The sequence below is a fragment of the Camelus bactrianus genome, chromosome 16 (genome assembly GCF_048773025.1).
Source record: "Camelus bactrianus isolate YW-2024 breed Bactrian camel chromosome 16, ASM4877302v1, whole genome shotgun sequence".
Lineage (NCBI taxonomy): Eukaryota > Metazoa > Chordata > Mammalia > Artiodactyla > Camelidae > Camelus > Camelus bactrianus.
Window position 1 is genome coordinate 55,080,695 of NC_133554.1, and position 14,931 is coordinate 55,095,625.

Sequence of the window (14,931 nt, forward strand, 5' to 3'; positions counted from 1 at the left end):
TCCCAGTTCACCTTTCATCAAGTTTTATTGAAACTGGTCACAGGCATCTTTTGTCTGGAATCCTCCGGCTTGGTTCAGCAACACCACCTAGGTCTCCATTATTTGCTTCAAATAACCTTTCAAGCTGGTGTTGGGTGTTGACCCTGGAATTGTTACGCCCGGCTTCATGTCCTGTTTATATATAAGGCAGGCTTCCCCAAGTATTTGTTGTTATGAATTCCTCAGCTCCATGCAATAACCTCTCACTGGGTGACTTTTTAGAAGTACTTTGAAAGACTTGTTTAGATACACCTGTCACTGTGAGACCAGACTCCCAGGAGTGATGGCTAAATCTGCCTTAAAGTCCCCAAGCCACGTTTCCTTTAAATGATTTTATCAAGCATCCCCCAAGCCACCAAATCTCTATTGACTGAGGTTTCTGTGCATGAGGCTACTGTGTCTTTCTCAGATAGCACTCGATTGTTCAAAACAGTCACTGGGAGAGAGACCGCGCCCTTTATAAGGACCCAGATACGGAGCGACTGTTCCTGAAAAAGAAGTTTGGGGAACAAAACCAAAGCTCACTTTCTGTCTGTGGTCCCTGGGGCCAGGGGAGGACGCACAGTCCCGGCAGGGGAACAGCATGTGTGTGCAAAGGCCTGAGAAGCTCTTCCTCTTGCCAGGCCACGGACCACACCTTCCTGCAGAAGTGCCACTACCACCATGGTGACCACCCATGCTACGCCAAGCCCCAGCTGCCCCTCCCCATCTTCACCGTGCGGCACTATGCCGGGACTGTCACCTACCAGGTATCAGGGTGAATCAGGGCAGACTCCTGGGTGAGTCAGTGAGGGCACTGTGGCCCTGGTGAGTCACCTGACAGGTGATAGGAGTAAGTGTGGGGAGGCCCCTTCTGAGCCTTGGCCATCTGTCCCCTACCTGGGCCCTCGGCCTTGCTCAGGGCATGATTTATTGTGGGGGTGGGGGAGATAATTGGGCTTTTTTTTAGTTCATTTGGCTTTTTAACATTTTTTAAATTTATTTTTAAATTTTTTATTCTTGAGTTTTATTTGGGGGGGGAGATAATATTTATTTATTATCATTACTTTTTTCCTTAACGAAGGTACTAGGGATCAAACCCATGACCTTGTGCTTGCTAAGCATGTGCTCTACCACTGAGCTATATCCTCCCCACCCCTTAATTTTTTTTTTAATGGAGGTACTGGGGATTGAACCCAGGACCTCGGGCATGCTAACCCTAAGCACAGGCTCTACAACTGAGCTATTCCCTCACCCCCCAATTTGTGTCATATTTTAGATTCCATATGTAAGTGACATCACATGATGTTTGTCTTTCTCTTTATGGTTTACTTCACTTAGTATGATTATCTCTAGGTCCATCCATGTTGCTGCAAATGGCATTATTTCATTTGTTTTTTATGGCTGAGTAGTATTCCATTGTATATATATACCACATCTTTATCCAGTCATCTGTCAATGGACATTTAGGTTGCTTCCATGTCTTGGCTATTATAAATAGTGCTGCTATGAACACTGGGGTGCATGTATCTGTTCGAATTATAGTTTTCTCCAGAATTTCCTTCCTTTTTATGGCTGATTAATATTCCATTATATGGATAGATCACATTTTGTTTATCCATCAATCTGTTGATGGACGCTTGAGTTGTTCCATGTTTTGGCTATTGTGGATAATGCTGCTGCAAACATGGGTATACAAGTAACTGAGTCTCTGCTTTCAGTTCTTTTATGGATCTACCTGGGAGTAGGTTTGCTGGGTGACATGGTAATTCCATGTCTACTTTTCTGAGGAGCCACCAAACTATTTTCCTGCACCACTTTACATTCCCACCACTTAACTCCCACTATGTATGGGAGTTAAGGTTTTTCTGCATTCTTGCCAAAACTTGTTATTTTCCATTTTTAAAAAGTTGCAGTCATCCTAGTGGGCGTGAAGTGGTGTCTCATTGTGGTTTTGATTTGCATTTCTCTAATGACTAATGATACTGAGCATCTTTTCATGTGCTTCTTGGCCATGTGTGTATCTTTGGAGAACTGTCTATTCAAGTCCTTTGTCCATTTGAGTTGAGTTGTTTTGGTTTTTTCTTATTGAATTATAGGAGTTGTTTGCATGGTCTGGATATTAATCCCTTATCTGATATGTGATATTATCTCCCATTTGGTGGGTTGTCTTTTCACTCTCTTAATACTGTATTTGGATGCACAGAAGTTTTTCATTTTGATGAAACCCAGTTTATCTTTTCTTTTGTTGCCTGTGCTTTTAGTGTCATGTTCAGAAAATCATTGTCAAGTCCAATGTCATGAAGCTTTCTCCCTTGTTTTCTTCTAAGTTTTATAGTTTCAGGTCTTACGTTTAGGTCTTTGGTCCATTCATTTTGACTTAATTTTGGTATATGTTGTGAGACAAGAGTCCAACTTCAAAGGTGGCCTTTTAACTCAGGGGAGAGGCTGGCTTATTTGCCGAAGGGACTGCACCCCCCCCCCAGCCTTCTCTCTTTGGCTTCCCAGCGCCCCCCCCCCCCCCACATACTCTCTTGCAGGTTCACAAGTTTCTAAACAGAAACCGGGATCATCTTGACCCTGCCGTGGTGGACATGCTTGCCCAGAGCCAGCTCCAGGTGCCCCTGCCAGCCCCACACTCTGTCCCCCAGCTCTGCCCTCCTCACCTGCAGTCTTGCCCAAGGAGCTTGCCCTTATGCCCCTGGCACCTTGAACCTTTGGCTGGCCCACCCTGGCTCCCCGGGGGTGAGAGCAGGCTGGGCTCTGGACAGGCCCAGGTGAGCCGGCTCGGCCCCCTCCTGCCCTCCAGCTGGTGGGCAGCCTGTTCCAGGAAGCAGAGCCCGAGTCCAGGAGAGGACGAGGCAAACCCACGCTGGCCTCTCGCTTCCAGTGTTCCCTGGGGGACCTCGTAGCCCAGCTGGGCAGGTGAGAATAGTGCCCCTAACACCCAAGCCCAGGGAGTCTGAATCGGGGGGCCAGTCTGTGCTCAAGTGACCCTCTCACCCACCAGGAGCCATGTCTGTTTCATCCAGTGCCTCAGCCCCAACCCGGGAAAGGTGAGCTCTCCCAGCACCTGGCCCCAGAGCCCTCTCACCCCTGCCCGGCCCTTCTCAGCCTCCTCACTCCTCCTCATGCCCGGTCCCCGCATTCCCCACGGCTTTAAGCGCCTCAACTCTAGCTCTCATTGGCTCTGTCCCACGGCCACAGAAGCCGGGCCTCTTCGACGTGGGTCACGTGGCAGGCCAGCTGCGCCAGGCAGGCATCCTGGAGGCCATATGTACCCGCAGCACCAACTTCCCTGTTCGCGTGCCCTTCCAGGCCTTCCTGGCCAGGTAGGGCCCCAGGATGGGGGCAGCCAAGGGCCCAGGCACCTCTGGGCCAGATCACTAGGAAGGCCCCCTAGAGTGACTGGCAGATCTGGGGTTCCTTCAGAGTGGAGATGGACCCATTATCCAAGGGACCCTGGGCCTGGTGTCCAACCCTCTCTCCTTCCATTTCTCTCTCTCCTCTCCCTCCATCCCTGCCTTCTTCCACTATTCACTACCCTGCACCCTCCATCCCCTCCAGGCCTTCATGCATTCACTGCCCTCCTCCTTTCAGCAAAACTCTCCTGGGTGCCTGGCTTTCCTACTTTGGAAAATAGGCGCTTTCCAAATCATTGTTGAATGACTTATTGACCGAATAGACCCCGAGGGGCTCAGGGTGTCACATGAATGGAGGGAGGTCCTCACTGTGCTTGTTCCTACCTTGTTTCTCCATCCTTGGGGCAGGTTCCAGGCCCTGGGGACAGAGGGGCAGGGAGAGCTCTCTGACCGGGAAAGGTGTAGCGTCATCCTGAACCAGGTGCTTGGGGCTGAGTCACCACTCTGTCACCTGGGAGCCACCCAGGTGGGTGGTATGTATGCCCAGAGATGCAGGCATGGCTGGAAATGGGGAGGAGCATTCTGGGACTAACTCAGGATTTGGTGTCCCTCTGGATGGTGGGGAGATGGGGTGGGGCTGGGTGTCCTGGGGAACCCCAGAAGAATCGACTGGCTGGCAGGGAAGAGGTGGAGGCCTCGGGAGAAGGGCAGGGTGGGCCCCGGCCCTCTGGCACCCACAGCTGTCTTGCCTCCAGCCCCAACCTCCGCCCCCAGGTCCTGCTGCAGGAGCCAGGATGGCAGCAGCTGGAGCAGCACAGGGCCCAGCAGCGCTCCCAGGCCCTGCTCACTCTGCACCGAGGCCTCCGCGTCTGCATCTCCCGCCAGCGCCTCCGCCTCCTGCCACGGATGCAGGCCCGCGTGCGAGGACTCCAGGCCAGGTCTGCAGGGTGGGGTGAGACTGCAGGCCTCCTCACGGTGGTGGTGGGGCAGGTTCAGGAAGACATAGGGCCTCGCGGCAAGTCTGCCTGCATCCTATCAGCACTGGACTCTTCCTTGACAGACTCCACCCCACCTATACCCATGCGGTCTCTGCTTGAATACCTCCAGTCACAAGAAGCTTGTTACCAGCTGAGGCCACTCAGACCTGCGGTCTTGACTCCTTGGCTGTTCTTTTTTCTCATCTGTTCTTCACTCTGCAGCAAGCATACTCTTTTAAACAAGTGAATCGTGTTGTGTGAGGCCCTGCCTACCTCTCCAGCCTCAATTTAGGCCAGACTTTTACACTCCAGACTCTTTGGACTTCTTGGTCCTACGATGCTGCCCTCACGCTTCTCACCCATTAACTCCCCCCAGTCACCCTTCCCAGCCCATCTTCACTCATTCACCCAACAGCTGTTGGTTGACCATCTTCTCCATCTACCCTGGGCCAGATGCTGGCAACACAGGGACCAAGGCAGCGATGGTGCCTCCTAGGCTAGCCGGGGACTCAGAGCAGACAGTAAAGCAGCCTCCAGTCGCCCCAAAGCAGGTTGTGAAAGGACCAAGAACAAAATGAGGGCAGTGCCTTGGACACCAGGGAAGCCTCTGGTGAGGGGGCACCCATCACCACTATCTGTTTCCAAAACATTTTCATCGCCAACAGGAACTCTGGACCCATTCAGCAAGGATCCCCCACTCTCCTTTTCCAATGTGTCCATTTCTGGTACAGTGCTTTTTTTTTGTTTTTTTTTTAAGGGGGTAATTAGGTTTATTTATTTTTAATGGAGGTACTGGGGATTGAACCCAGGACCTTGTGTATGCTAAGCAGGCAAACTACCACTGAGCTATACCCTTCCCCCTTCAAGTTTCTGCTTTCAATTCATTTGCGTTTTTACTTATGAGTGGAATTCCTGGATCATATGGGAATTCTGTGTTTACCTTTTTGAGGAATTGCCAAACTATTTTCCTCAGTGGTTACACCATTTTGTATTCCTGCCAGCAAGGTGTGAAGGTTCTGGTTTCTCTACATCCTGGTCAATATTTGTTATTTTCCGCTTTTTGAGTTAAAGCCATGATTCCTAGGGGGTGTGAAGGGCTGATTTGCATTTCCCCAGTGAATAATGATGTTGCACATCTTTTCATGTGCTTCTTGGCCATTTGTGTATCTTCTTTGGAGAAATGTCTCTTCAAGTCCTCTGCCTGCTTTTTCTTTCCTTTTTTTTCTCATTGAGTTGTAGGAGTTCTCTATATATTCTAGATATTAAGCCCTTATCAACTATATGATTTGCAAGTGGTCTCCCATTCTGTGAATTCTCTTTTCACTCTCTTGATAGTGTCCTGTGATGTACAAAAGCTGTAGATTAATTTTTAAATGTTTATCTGCTCAGGGCTCCTTCACTGAGGAGTCTGGTCCCTTTTTACATCTGGAAAATTCTCAAAGATACTGTCTCTTCCAGGATCTCCTATTAGATTTCCAGTAATGTTATTTTTTTCGTTTTCAGAAATACTGCTTATTTTTTTAATGGTGTTTATTTATTTATTGTTTATTCATTTAAAAGAAAATTTGGACAGGGGGCAGGTAATTAGGTTTTGTAATTTATTTATCTTTAACGGAGGTGCTGGGGATTGAACCCAGGACTTTGTGCATGCTAGGCAGGTACTCTACCACTAAGCTATATTCTCCCCCTAGAAATTCTGCTTCTTAAATCATAATATGCCAGACTCTATTCTAACTAGTTACACCATTAATTCATTTAATCTTATCGTGGGGCAGGTATTACAATAATTCTCATTTTAGAGATGATGAAAATGAAAAGTATCCTGTCCTTTCCCTGTTGCTTCTCTGAAGCGGCTGGGGGCTTCACTGGTCCCAGGTCAGTTTTTATGTTCATGTCTTGGCTTGGAGGATTCAGGTACTGAGTGTAAGTTTGGACTCCTCCCCACCCCCTTCCCGGCTTCCAGGAAGCGGTACCTTCGGCGGCGGGCAGCTCTGGGGCAGCTGAGCACCATCCTGCTGGTGGCCCGGCCCCTGCTCTGGAGACGAAAGAGATTACAGGTGAAGCGTGTGGATGGGGCTGCTGCCCGGGGCAGCTCAGGGGAGAGGCAGGCAGCCTTGCTGGCCAAGTTGGCCGATTCCTGAAGCATCCACCCTCCAAGCCCAACCTCACAAGGACCGAGGCCTCAGAAACCATTGCTGGTCGAGTACTTCCCGCTTCTCTCTGCCTGGCCAGGATAGCCTGGGGCCTCTGGGAGGTGACTGTCTTCCTTCATGCCTGCCCACCCCCAGGGCCTGACTCTTCCTGCCTGCCTAGGGTGCCTTCCCGTCCCCTCCAGCCCACCCTTGGGTTGCTCCCCTCTTTTGCCTGATGACTCCAACTGGGGGCCATAAAGCAGCTCAAAGTTCACTGCTCATATAATGCCCATCTCCGGCCCCTCCCTGGATGGACTTTGTCCCCTGGGACCATTCCTTCCCTTCTTCCTGCCCTCTTCCCAGTGCCCTGGCAGACAGGCAGCGACATCCACAGTGCTAAGGCTGGTGAGGACTCTGGAGGGCTAGGGGCACACAGCTGGCCCCACTGGGGCTGCTCCTGTTCCTCTGCTGATGTCAGGGCCTCCTGGGGGCAGAAGGGGGCAGCTGAACTGCCAAGCTGGTTGGGGGGAGCCTCTAGGGAGCTCGTGGTGATGCCTCACGGGGGCATCAGCTCTTTCTGCATCTCTCCCAACAGCTTGGGCATTGGCGTGTCTGGCACAGCAGTGGGGTTCCTGAGAAGGTGTCAAGCATGGTAGGTGGCCTGGAAGCTAGAGGGTGTCTGCTGGGTTGTGAGTCTACTGGACTCAGCATGGCTTAAGGGGGAGTGTGAGGTCCCAGGGGTGCCGCTATGGGTCCTGTCCCTGGGGTGCATCCATTGTGCCCCCTGAAAAGAGGCCTGGGGTTTCCCTATGAGGGCTCCAGGGGTCCTGTTTGAGTGTCCAGGACTAGAACCCCTGGTCTTTAGAGGGGACACTTATAGCCCTGGGGGTGAGGAGAGACATTGGGTCCCTGTGCCCCCTCCTTTAGTTCCTAGTCAATTGCTCCTCTCTGCTAGGAGCTGGGGCGCTTGGAGATCCCAGCTGAGCTGGCTGTCATGCTGAAGAGAGCAGAAGGTGAGTCTGGATGGGTGTGGCCCTCTCTGTGATCTCCCCTCCTGTGTGTCCCTGTGGTCCCTGCCTCTGATACTCTGGGTGCCCCCTCACCCCACTGCCCAGCTCCCTCTGCACCAGGGCTGGGGGCTGATGGTGAGAGGCGGAGGTGGCGCCAGAGCCAGGCGCCCGACCTGAGTGCCTCCGGGCTGCCTCCTGTGTCACCACAGGCCATGAGCACGCCCTGGCCGAGAACATTACCGAGTCCATGCCCCCAGAAATTCCGGCGCGGCCCAGCGTGACCCTCCCGCCCGACATCGACCGGTTTCCCTTCTCCAGCTTCATCTCCACCAGCTTCCAGGTGGGCCCCGAGGCCTCCGCTTTTCCTGGCTGACCCCACTTTTCCCCAGATGTTAGCCCCTGTCAGGCAGAAGCTGTGTCCATCCTTCTTCCTCCAACCCCCACTTACTCTCCTGTCCTAGGGGCTGTGGATGCATCTGTGTTGCTCGGAAAATATCTGTTGAACCTAAATGTTGCACTTGCTATTGTTACTTACCTGTGCCCCCAACCTTTGTCACCCCTGTGGCATTGCCTGGCCGTGGAAGCCGTGTTGTTAAAGCACATGTGATGACAAGGCAGGCCATCCAGTCTGCAGTGTTAGGAACAAAAGCAGGATTCAAAACTGCACAGAGTATGATCCCAGTTTTGTTAAAATCAACAACAATGGGGTGGGGCGGGGATGATGTGTGTATCTGCGCGTAGAAAGACTAGAAAGAGGGAGGCTAAAACGTTAACTGTGGTTGTATCTGGCAGAGGAAAGTTAATGGTGGTTTTTAGTTTTCATCTTTTCCACGTTTTCTGCATGCATGGGCTTTAATTTTCTAATCAGAAAGAGCAACTGAGATGTATTTTTAAGATGGTTTTCCTCACCAGCCCCTTTTCCTCTCCCAGGGTGCATGCTCCCATGGGGCTCCCCTGGGGCTGTGTCTGGCAGGTCAGCACAGACCAGCCCCTGCTCTGGCACCATGTCACCCTCTTTCCTTGCAGGAGCCATCCCTGCCCCATCCCGGGCAGCTGCTGGCCAAGCCACTGACCTGGCTGGACGGTGAGGACCCTCAGCACGCCCTGGATATCAACAAGGTGGTGAGTGACACATCGGGGAGGAGACAAGGTGGGCTGGGGCACAGAGTGCTGGCCGGGCACAGGGAGCCCTGCATGTCCTGCCAAACCTTGCTTTGTGTCTGCAGATGCTGCGGCTCCTGGGGGACGGGTCCCTGCCATCCTGGCAGGAGCAGACCATGAGCCAGTACCTGGTGCGGCAGGGGCAGCGCCGGCCCGGGCTGCGTGACGAGCTCTTCGGCCAGCTCGTGGCCCAGCTCTGGCACAACCCGGATGAACAGCAGAGCCAGCGCGGCTGGGCCCTCATGGCCATCCTGCTCAGCGCCTTCCCTCCAATGCCCATGCTGCAGAAGCCACTGCTCAAGTAAGGGGCCTGGCAGGTGGGGGCCCCATGGGTGGGGTCAGTGGGCCACCCCACCCCTACAGAAGCCCTGTGCTGTGCCCGCAGATTTGTGTCTGACCAGGCCCCCAGAGGCATGGCTGCACTGTGCCAGCACAAGCTGTTGGGTGCCCTGGAGCAGACACAGCTGGCCCCTGGGTCTGCACGGGCCCACCCACCCACCCAGCTCGAATGGACGGCCGGATGGAGGAGGGGCCGCATGGCACTGGACGTCTTCACCTTCAATGGTGATGCCCGCCTCCTCAGGCCCACAGTGTAGCCTGCCCTGCACTCTCGCCCTCCCTAGACCCCCTCCTGCCTCAGCTCTCCACTGCACCTGCCATGTGACCCTGACCTCCCTTCTGTCCTGCTTTTGGAACCCCCGTGGGGACCCTAGCCCCTTCCCACAATGGTGGATCCTGCTGTCCCTCACTTTTGCCCCCACCCCTCATCCCTGCAGAGGAGTGCTACTCGGCCGAGGTGGAGTCCTGGACCACAGGGGAGCAATTTGCTGGGTGGATTCTGCAGAGCAGGTATGGGGGGCCTGGGATGGGGGAGTGTGGCCAACCCTGACTGTTGTCTTCTCCTCCATGGCCTCCTCATCCCCTCAGCCGGCTCTCCTGCAGGGCACCTCCTGCAGCTGCTCCTGCAGGCCTGAGGCCAAAGCCCTGCTCCCCTAGGGGCAGCGTGGGGGTAGGTGGGCAGGGTCCAGACGGCAGATTCAAGATGGAAAGCAAGTGGAGATTATGTCTTCTAGATCTGGTCCAGATTCTGATCAAATAGGTGAATAAATAAATGCACCAGAGCCGATGCAGAGGCAGAGGGCTGTGCGCTGCAAATAAAGGAGCGCTGTCTGAGGGAAACCATGGCCTCACCCTGCTTCCTGGCCCCTTCCACAACCAACCCCCAACCCCAGCCTGACCTCAGGTCCTTGCCCCTTCGGGATGGTCATCTGCCTGGCTGACCACCCTCTACCTCCCACCCCTGTCTCACCCAGAGGCCTGGAAACGCCTCCGCGTGGCTGGTCTGTGTCACTGTACTCCAGGGACTCCTGGCAGGACTTGGCTGGCTGCGACTTCGTGCTGGACCTGATCGGCCAGACTGAGGACCCGGGGGACCCGGCCAGTCCCCATAGCTACCCCATCACTCTCGGTGGCTTGTAGGTGCCACCCCCAGTGCCCCTGTCCCTGGTCTGCTCCTGTCCCTATCCTGTCATAGGTGACCCCCTCAGCCACCCTATAGTACCCGGGGTTCACAAGTGCTGCCACAGGCTTAGGTCGCCCCACCAGGCCTCCTCCCCCTCCACAGCAGCTTCCACGCCTCATTTCAGCCTGGGCACCACCCTAGCCAAGGCACCTCCCTAGCTGGGCCCACTCTCTCTTGCAGAGCCGAGGACATCCCCCCAGCCCCTAGCATCCAGGCCCCCTCACTGCCCTCAAGTCCTCCTCCAGGTCCAGCCCCAGCACTGCCCAGCAGGGGTTGCCCAGGTAAGGCTGGGAGTGGGCACACTGAGGTTGACAGAGTACAGGGAATAGGGGTACAGGAAGGCCCGTGCCCCAGGCAGGTGACGCTAAGCCTCCACAGGTGAGTCCCGGAACTCAGGGAGCCTGGATGGCTTCCTGGACCACCTCTTCAAGCCAGTCCTCTCCCCAGGCCTCAGCGTAAGTGTCCTTTTTTTTTTTTTTTTTTTAACATTTTTTATTGATTTATAATCATTTTACAATGTTGTAAGTGTCCTGCACACACACCCTACCCCTGCACCTACCTCACTGGGGCCTCTGCTGCCTCTCCCATCCTTCCCAGGGCTCTAGCCCTGACCCTGGAAACTGTGACCTTTGTCCCTTCAGGATCTGGAGCAAGGCAGGGCTCTGAGTGGCCGCATGAAGGGAGGGGGCTCAGTAGGGCCCATGCAGCAAGGCAGCTACCCCGTGGGTGAGTATGGGGCTGAGCACCCATCCAGAGTCTCCCTGCCCAGCCACACGGGCACACACCTGGCTGCAGTCAGAGCTCCAGCTGGCAGCCCGGTGGCCCATACTCTTTTCTTTGCCTTGGGCTGGAGGGAGGCTGGCTGTGGGCCCAGGTAGGAACCGACCTGGGAGGGCCCTGTTCCCTCAGTGTACCCAGGGATGATGCAGATGCCCGGGTACCAGCCAGCCATGATGCCTGCTCCCATGCCTATGATGCCAGCCATGGGGGCTGTCCCCGCCATGCCAGGTAAGGCTGGGCTGGGGCCACCAGGTCCCTTCTCAGGTGGGGACTGTAGGAGGGAGGGTCCTGCCAGGGGCCTAGAGGGCACAGTGGGCAGGGGCTGTGAACTTGGCCATGATGCTCCCCAGCCCTGACTGCCTGCCGTATTTCCAGCTGTGGTGGTGCCACCGCAGCCCCAGCCCCAGCCCCAGCCCCTGCTTCCCAGTGTGGATGTGAGGCAGCTGGCAGCCCAGCAGCAGAACTTCATCAACCAGCAGGCGCTGATCCTGGTGAGGATGGGCAGGGCCCATGGATCGCCTAGGGGGTGCAGGTCTGTGGGCAAGGCCAGGACAGCTCTAATCTGGCTCTCCACCTCTCCTCCTTCAGGCCCAGCAGATGACTACCCAGGCCTTGAACTTGTCCCTGGAGCAGCAGACACAGCGCCAACGCCAGTGTCAGACCCAGGCCCCTAGAGCTGCCTCCCCACCTTCACCCCCAGCCATCACCCCCAAGCCTGAGAACCCCCCCACCCCTCAGAAGGAGCCAGAGCGTGAGCCGGAATTGATGGGTGCCTACTTGAGGGTGAGGAGCCAAAGCCAGGCAGATGGCAGGTCCTGGGGTGGGAGCAGCAGGTTCCAAGGCTGCAGGGATGGGAGACATGAGACAGGATGAGGGGTGCAGGAAGATGTAGAAAAGATGCTTCCAGGCCCCAGCTCCACAGATCTGAGTGGGTTTGCTGTGAGAGGGGCAACTTAGCTGGAAGGGCTGTTCCTTCATTTCCCCTTCCTGCCAGCAGGAGACCTCACAAGAGGTTGAAGATAGGCCCCGGAGGCCCAGGAGCTTCCAGCAGAAACGAGAGTATTTCCAGAAGTTGGGTGAGGGCACTTGGGTTGGCAATCCCATGCAGAAATTCAGCCACTGCCCCAGGCTGGCCAGGGGGACAGCAGGGCGCCCTCCTCTGAGTCAGTGTGGCCTGTCTAGGAGCCCAGATGGGCAGGCCAGGTGGAAGGTAACAGACAAGGCCATTGGGGGCATTTACAGGGCAGCAGCAGATCAAGGTGAAGATGATAAAGCCTCCAGCCAAGGTGAAGATACCCCAGGGGGAGGAGCAGGAGGAGCTGGAAGAGGAGGAAACAAGAGCAGGTGGTGGGGAGATGGGGGAGGGCTGGGGCCTGTGGTTCCGCACAAGGTCTCACTCTGCTTTCGTCCGGGCAGTGCCGTCGCCTCCTCCCCCACCAGTAGTGAAGAAGCCACTGACACAAGATGAGGCCAAAGCTGCACAGGAGGCGGAGGCTGAGCCAGCCATGGAGGCAGGGCCTGACCGTGGCTGTGAGCCGGCCCAGGACAGAGCCGTGGTGCGCAGCGCAGACCCCTCGCCCCGGCGGGGGGAGCCGAGCAGGGAGATCCGCAACATCATCCGCATGTACCAGAGCCGCCCAGGCCCCGTGCCTATGCCTGTGCAGCCATCCAGGTGCACCCCAGGGGGTGGCTGGGCCGCCCGCTGCCCAGAGACTCACCCTGTGGACTCATGACCTCTTCCCTTTCTCAGGAAGCCCCCCAAAAATTTCCTGAAGAAAAGCAACCCTAAGGACGAGGCTCTGGCTAAGCTGGGGATCAACGGTGCCTGCTCACCCCCTTCGGTGAGGCCTGGTCCGGTCCAGGGCATGGCTTCTCCGCTCGGGAGGCCTCCTGAAGCTCTCAGGGGTGAACCTGGCCGCTAGACACAGCCAGTGTGTGTTCTCTGTGCCTCCCCAGACACAGTCCCTCAGCCCGGGGAAGGGTCCCCCACCAGCTGTGGCCCCTCGACCCAAGGCCCGACCACAGCTTGTGCCGTCCAACTCCATCAAGGAGAAGCAGGGGCCCCTTCATGAGCTGTTTGCCCAGACCCCACCCACTGCCCAGAAACCCCCACCTCCACCAGCGCCCCCGCTGCCTCCGCTTGGGGACCCAGGGACCCCTCCAGCTGAGCTCCGCGGTAAGGCACCCTGCGTCCCGGTCTGATGGGCTTTGTGGGGGTGGGAGCAGGATTTCCACCAGCCTCTCAGTGCTCACGGCCTAGGTGAGCTGCTCAGGCTTCCGGACTTTGGAGCCGCGGGTAAGGAGCCCCGGCTTCCGCGTTCCCGCCCGGGGCCGGGCCGGGGCACCTCTGGCGCCTGCCTGACGTGGAGGGACTGTCACACACAGGAAGTTGTCCTCAACGCAGGCTCGGCAGCTCTGACGGGAATTTAGTGGCCCTGCTGACGTGGTCAGGGAGGGCCCACACACATCGGGGACAGCAGGGAACACTGGAGGCAGGAGATGGAGGCAGGAGATGGGACCCTGGGCAGGAAGGAGGCAGCAGAAGTGGAGCGAGCCGGCTACCCGGGCCCTAGGGAGGGCCTTCTCCCCCTGCCCCCGTCATTCCAGCTCAGGCAGCTTCCCACCTGATGCTCTCCCCGCACCCATCTGCCAGGCTTGAGGGAGCCCATGGGGGACCAGGGCATCTCCACCCAGCTGCTCGCGCCCTCGGGCAGCGTGTGCTTCTCCTACACCAGTGTGCCCTGGAGGTTGTTTCTGCGCAAGGAGGTGGGCACCAGGGTGGGGCCGCAGCCTGGCCTCTCTGGGTGGGGGGTGGGGCACAGGGAGCCAGCCTGGGACTCCAGCATCTCCTCCCCACACACGAACAGTGGGGGCTGCCTCCCTGCTCCCACCTCTTCAGGCCTGGTTTTCTCTGGGCCTGGGAGGCAGAGGTGGGGCAGGAGGGGGCTGGCAGGGGACCATTCCCACCCATCTGGCTTTCCCTGCCCTCATCCAGGTGTTCTACCCCCGGGAGAACTTCAGCCACCCCTACTGCCTCCGGCTCCTCTGTGAGCAGGTGAGAGCCCAGCCCACCTGCGACGCGTGCAGACACACCGCCCCACACCTGGGCCAGGTTGCCGCCTGCACGTGGGGCACTCACAGGCACTCACGGCTGGATTTCAAGCCCTTCCTTCGTTTATTTAATGCTCACAACACTCCTCAGAATTAGGACCATTTCTGATTTATAACAAGGATTAAAAATAAAGTGTATACGGTACCCAACGTGGGCCCGGCACACAGCCAGTGCTCACTGGTGCTTGTCCCTTTGCCACCACTAGATGCTCCCAGATGCTCATGACTGTTCCCCCAAATTCTGCAGTAGCCGCCCCTCCTGTTCCTTCCCCAAGTTCTGCTCCTTCCGGGAAGCTTATCTCAGCTGACCGAGGAGCAACAGCCCGACTAGTGCAGGCAGCTGGGGGAGGCAGGTGGGAGCTCCGCGCGGTCGTGGCCCCGGGCTTGGGAGCCCCTACACCCCTCCCTGCTCAACCTATGCCCACGGGGCTCTCCGGCTTTTCCTCCATGCGTGGATGCTTCTGGAGTGCGCTCTGGCCTTGGGACCTGGTGGTGACTGCCTGGCTTTGCCCCCAGATCCTGAGGGACACTTTTGCTGAGTCCTGCATCCGGATCTCCCAGGATGAGCGGCGCAAAATGAAAGACCTGCTGGGTAGGGCCCGGGACCCTGGAATCAGGGCGCTGAAGTGCTGGGGGTTGGGCCTGCCCAGAGGAAGGGAGCAAACTCTGGGTCTCCCCTGTGATGGAGCCTGAGGACAGCCTGGGGCTGCTCCTGCCCGCAGGAGACCTGGAGGTGGGCCTGGGCTCACTGGACACAGCCGAGGACAGTGTCAAGAAGCGCATCGTGGTGGCCGCCAGGGACAACTGGGCCACTTACTTCTCCCGCATCTTCCCTGTCCGGGTCAGTAAGGTTGGGTA

At 56.6% G+C, this 14,931-nt stretch overlaps 1 protein-coding gene across 5 annotated transcripts in view; it reads left to right on the top strand.

Annotated features, from left to right (window-relative positions):
* Positions 1-14,931, top strand: part of MYO15B (myosin XVB) — a 30,528-nt gene that overhangs the window by 8,802 nt on the left and 6,795 nt on the right. For 3 of the 5 annotated variants that reach the window (XR_012499645.1, XM_074343687.1, XM_074343690.1), the window contains 30 exons: positions 663-788; positions 2,559-2,636; positions 2,828-2,943; positions 3,029-3,074; positions 3,226-3,350; positions 3,789-3,906; positions 4,155-4,318; positions 6,321-6,414; positions 7,085-7,141; positions 7,445-7,502; positions 7,709-7,839; positions 8,526-8,621; positions 8,726-8,961; positions 9,046-9,224; positions 9,437-9,509; positions 9,974-10,135; positions 10,363-10,463; positions 10,561-10,637; positions 10,824-10,908; positions 11,092-11,190; positions 11,338-11,453; positions 11,551-11,745; positions 11,960-12,038; positions 12,205-12,634; positions 12,713-12,803; positions 12,919-13,138; positions 13,616-13,728; positions 13,958-14,017; positions 14,590-14,665; positions 14,796-14,914. Coding sequence is in view for 4 of the 5 variants with exons in the window: in XM_074343687.1 (XP_074199788.1) it covers positions 663-788; positions 2,559-2,636; positions 2,828-2,943; positions 3,029-3,074; positions 3,226-3,350; positions 3,789-3,906; positions 4,155-4,318; positions 6,321-6,414; positions 7,085-7,141; positions 7,445-7,502; positions 7,709-7,839; positions 8,526-8,621; positions 8,726-8,961; positions 9,046-9,224; positions 9,437-9,509; positions 9,974-10,135; positions 10,363-10,463; positions 10,561-10,637; positions 10,824-10,908; positions 11,092-11,190; positions 11,338-11,453; positions 11,551-11,745; positions 11,960-12,038; positions 12,205-12,634; positions 12,713-12,803; positions 12,919-13,138; positions 13,616-13,728; positions 13,958-14,017; positions 14,590-14,665; positions 14,796-14,914 (3,720 nt within the window). In the remaining variant the exon portion in view is untranslated. The remainder of the gene's footprint in view (positions 1-662; positions 789-2,558; positions 2,637-2,827; positions 2,944-3,028; positions 3,075-3,225; positions 3,351-3,788; positions 3,907-4,154; positions 4,319-6,320; positions 6,415-7,084; positions 7,142-7,444; positions 7,503-7,708; positions 7,840-8,525; positions 8,622-8,725; positions 8,962-9,045; positions 9,225-9,436; positions 9,510-9,973; positions 10,136-10,362; positions 10,464-10,560; positions 10,638-10,823; positions 10,909-11,091; positions 11,191-11,337; positions 11,454-11,550; positions 11,746-11,959; positions 12,039-12,204; positions 12,635-12,712; positions 12,804-12,918; positions 13,139-13,615; positions 13,729-13,957; positions 14,018-14,589; positions 14,666-14,795; positions 14,915-14,931) is intronic. The other 2 variants (XM_074343689.1, XM_074343688.1) reach the window with 2 other exon arrangements.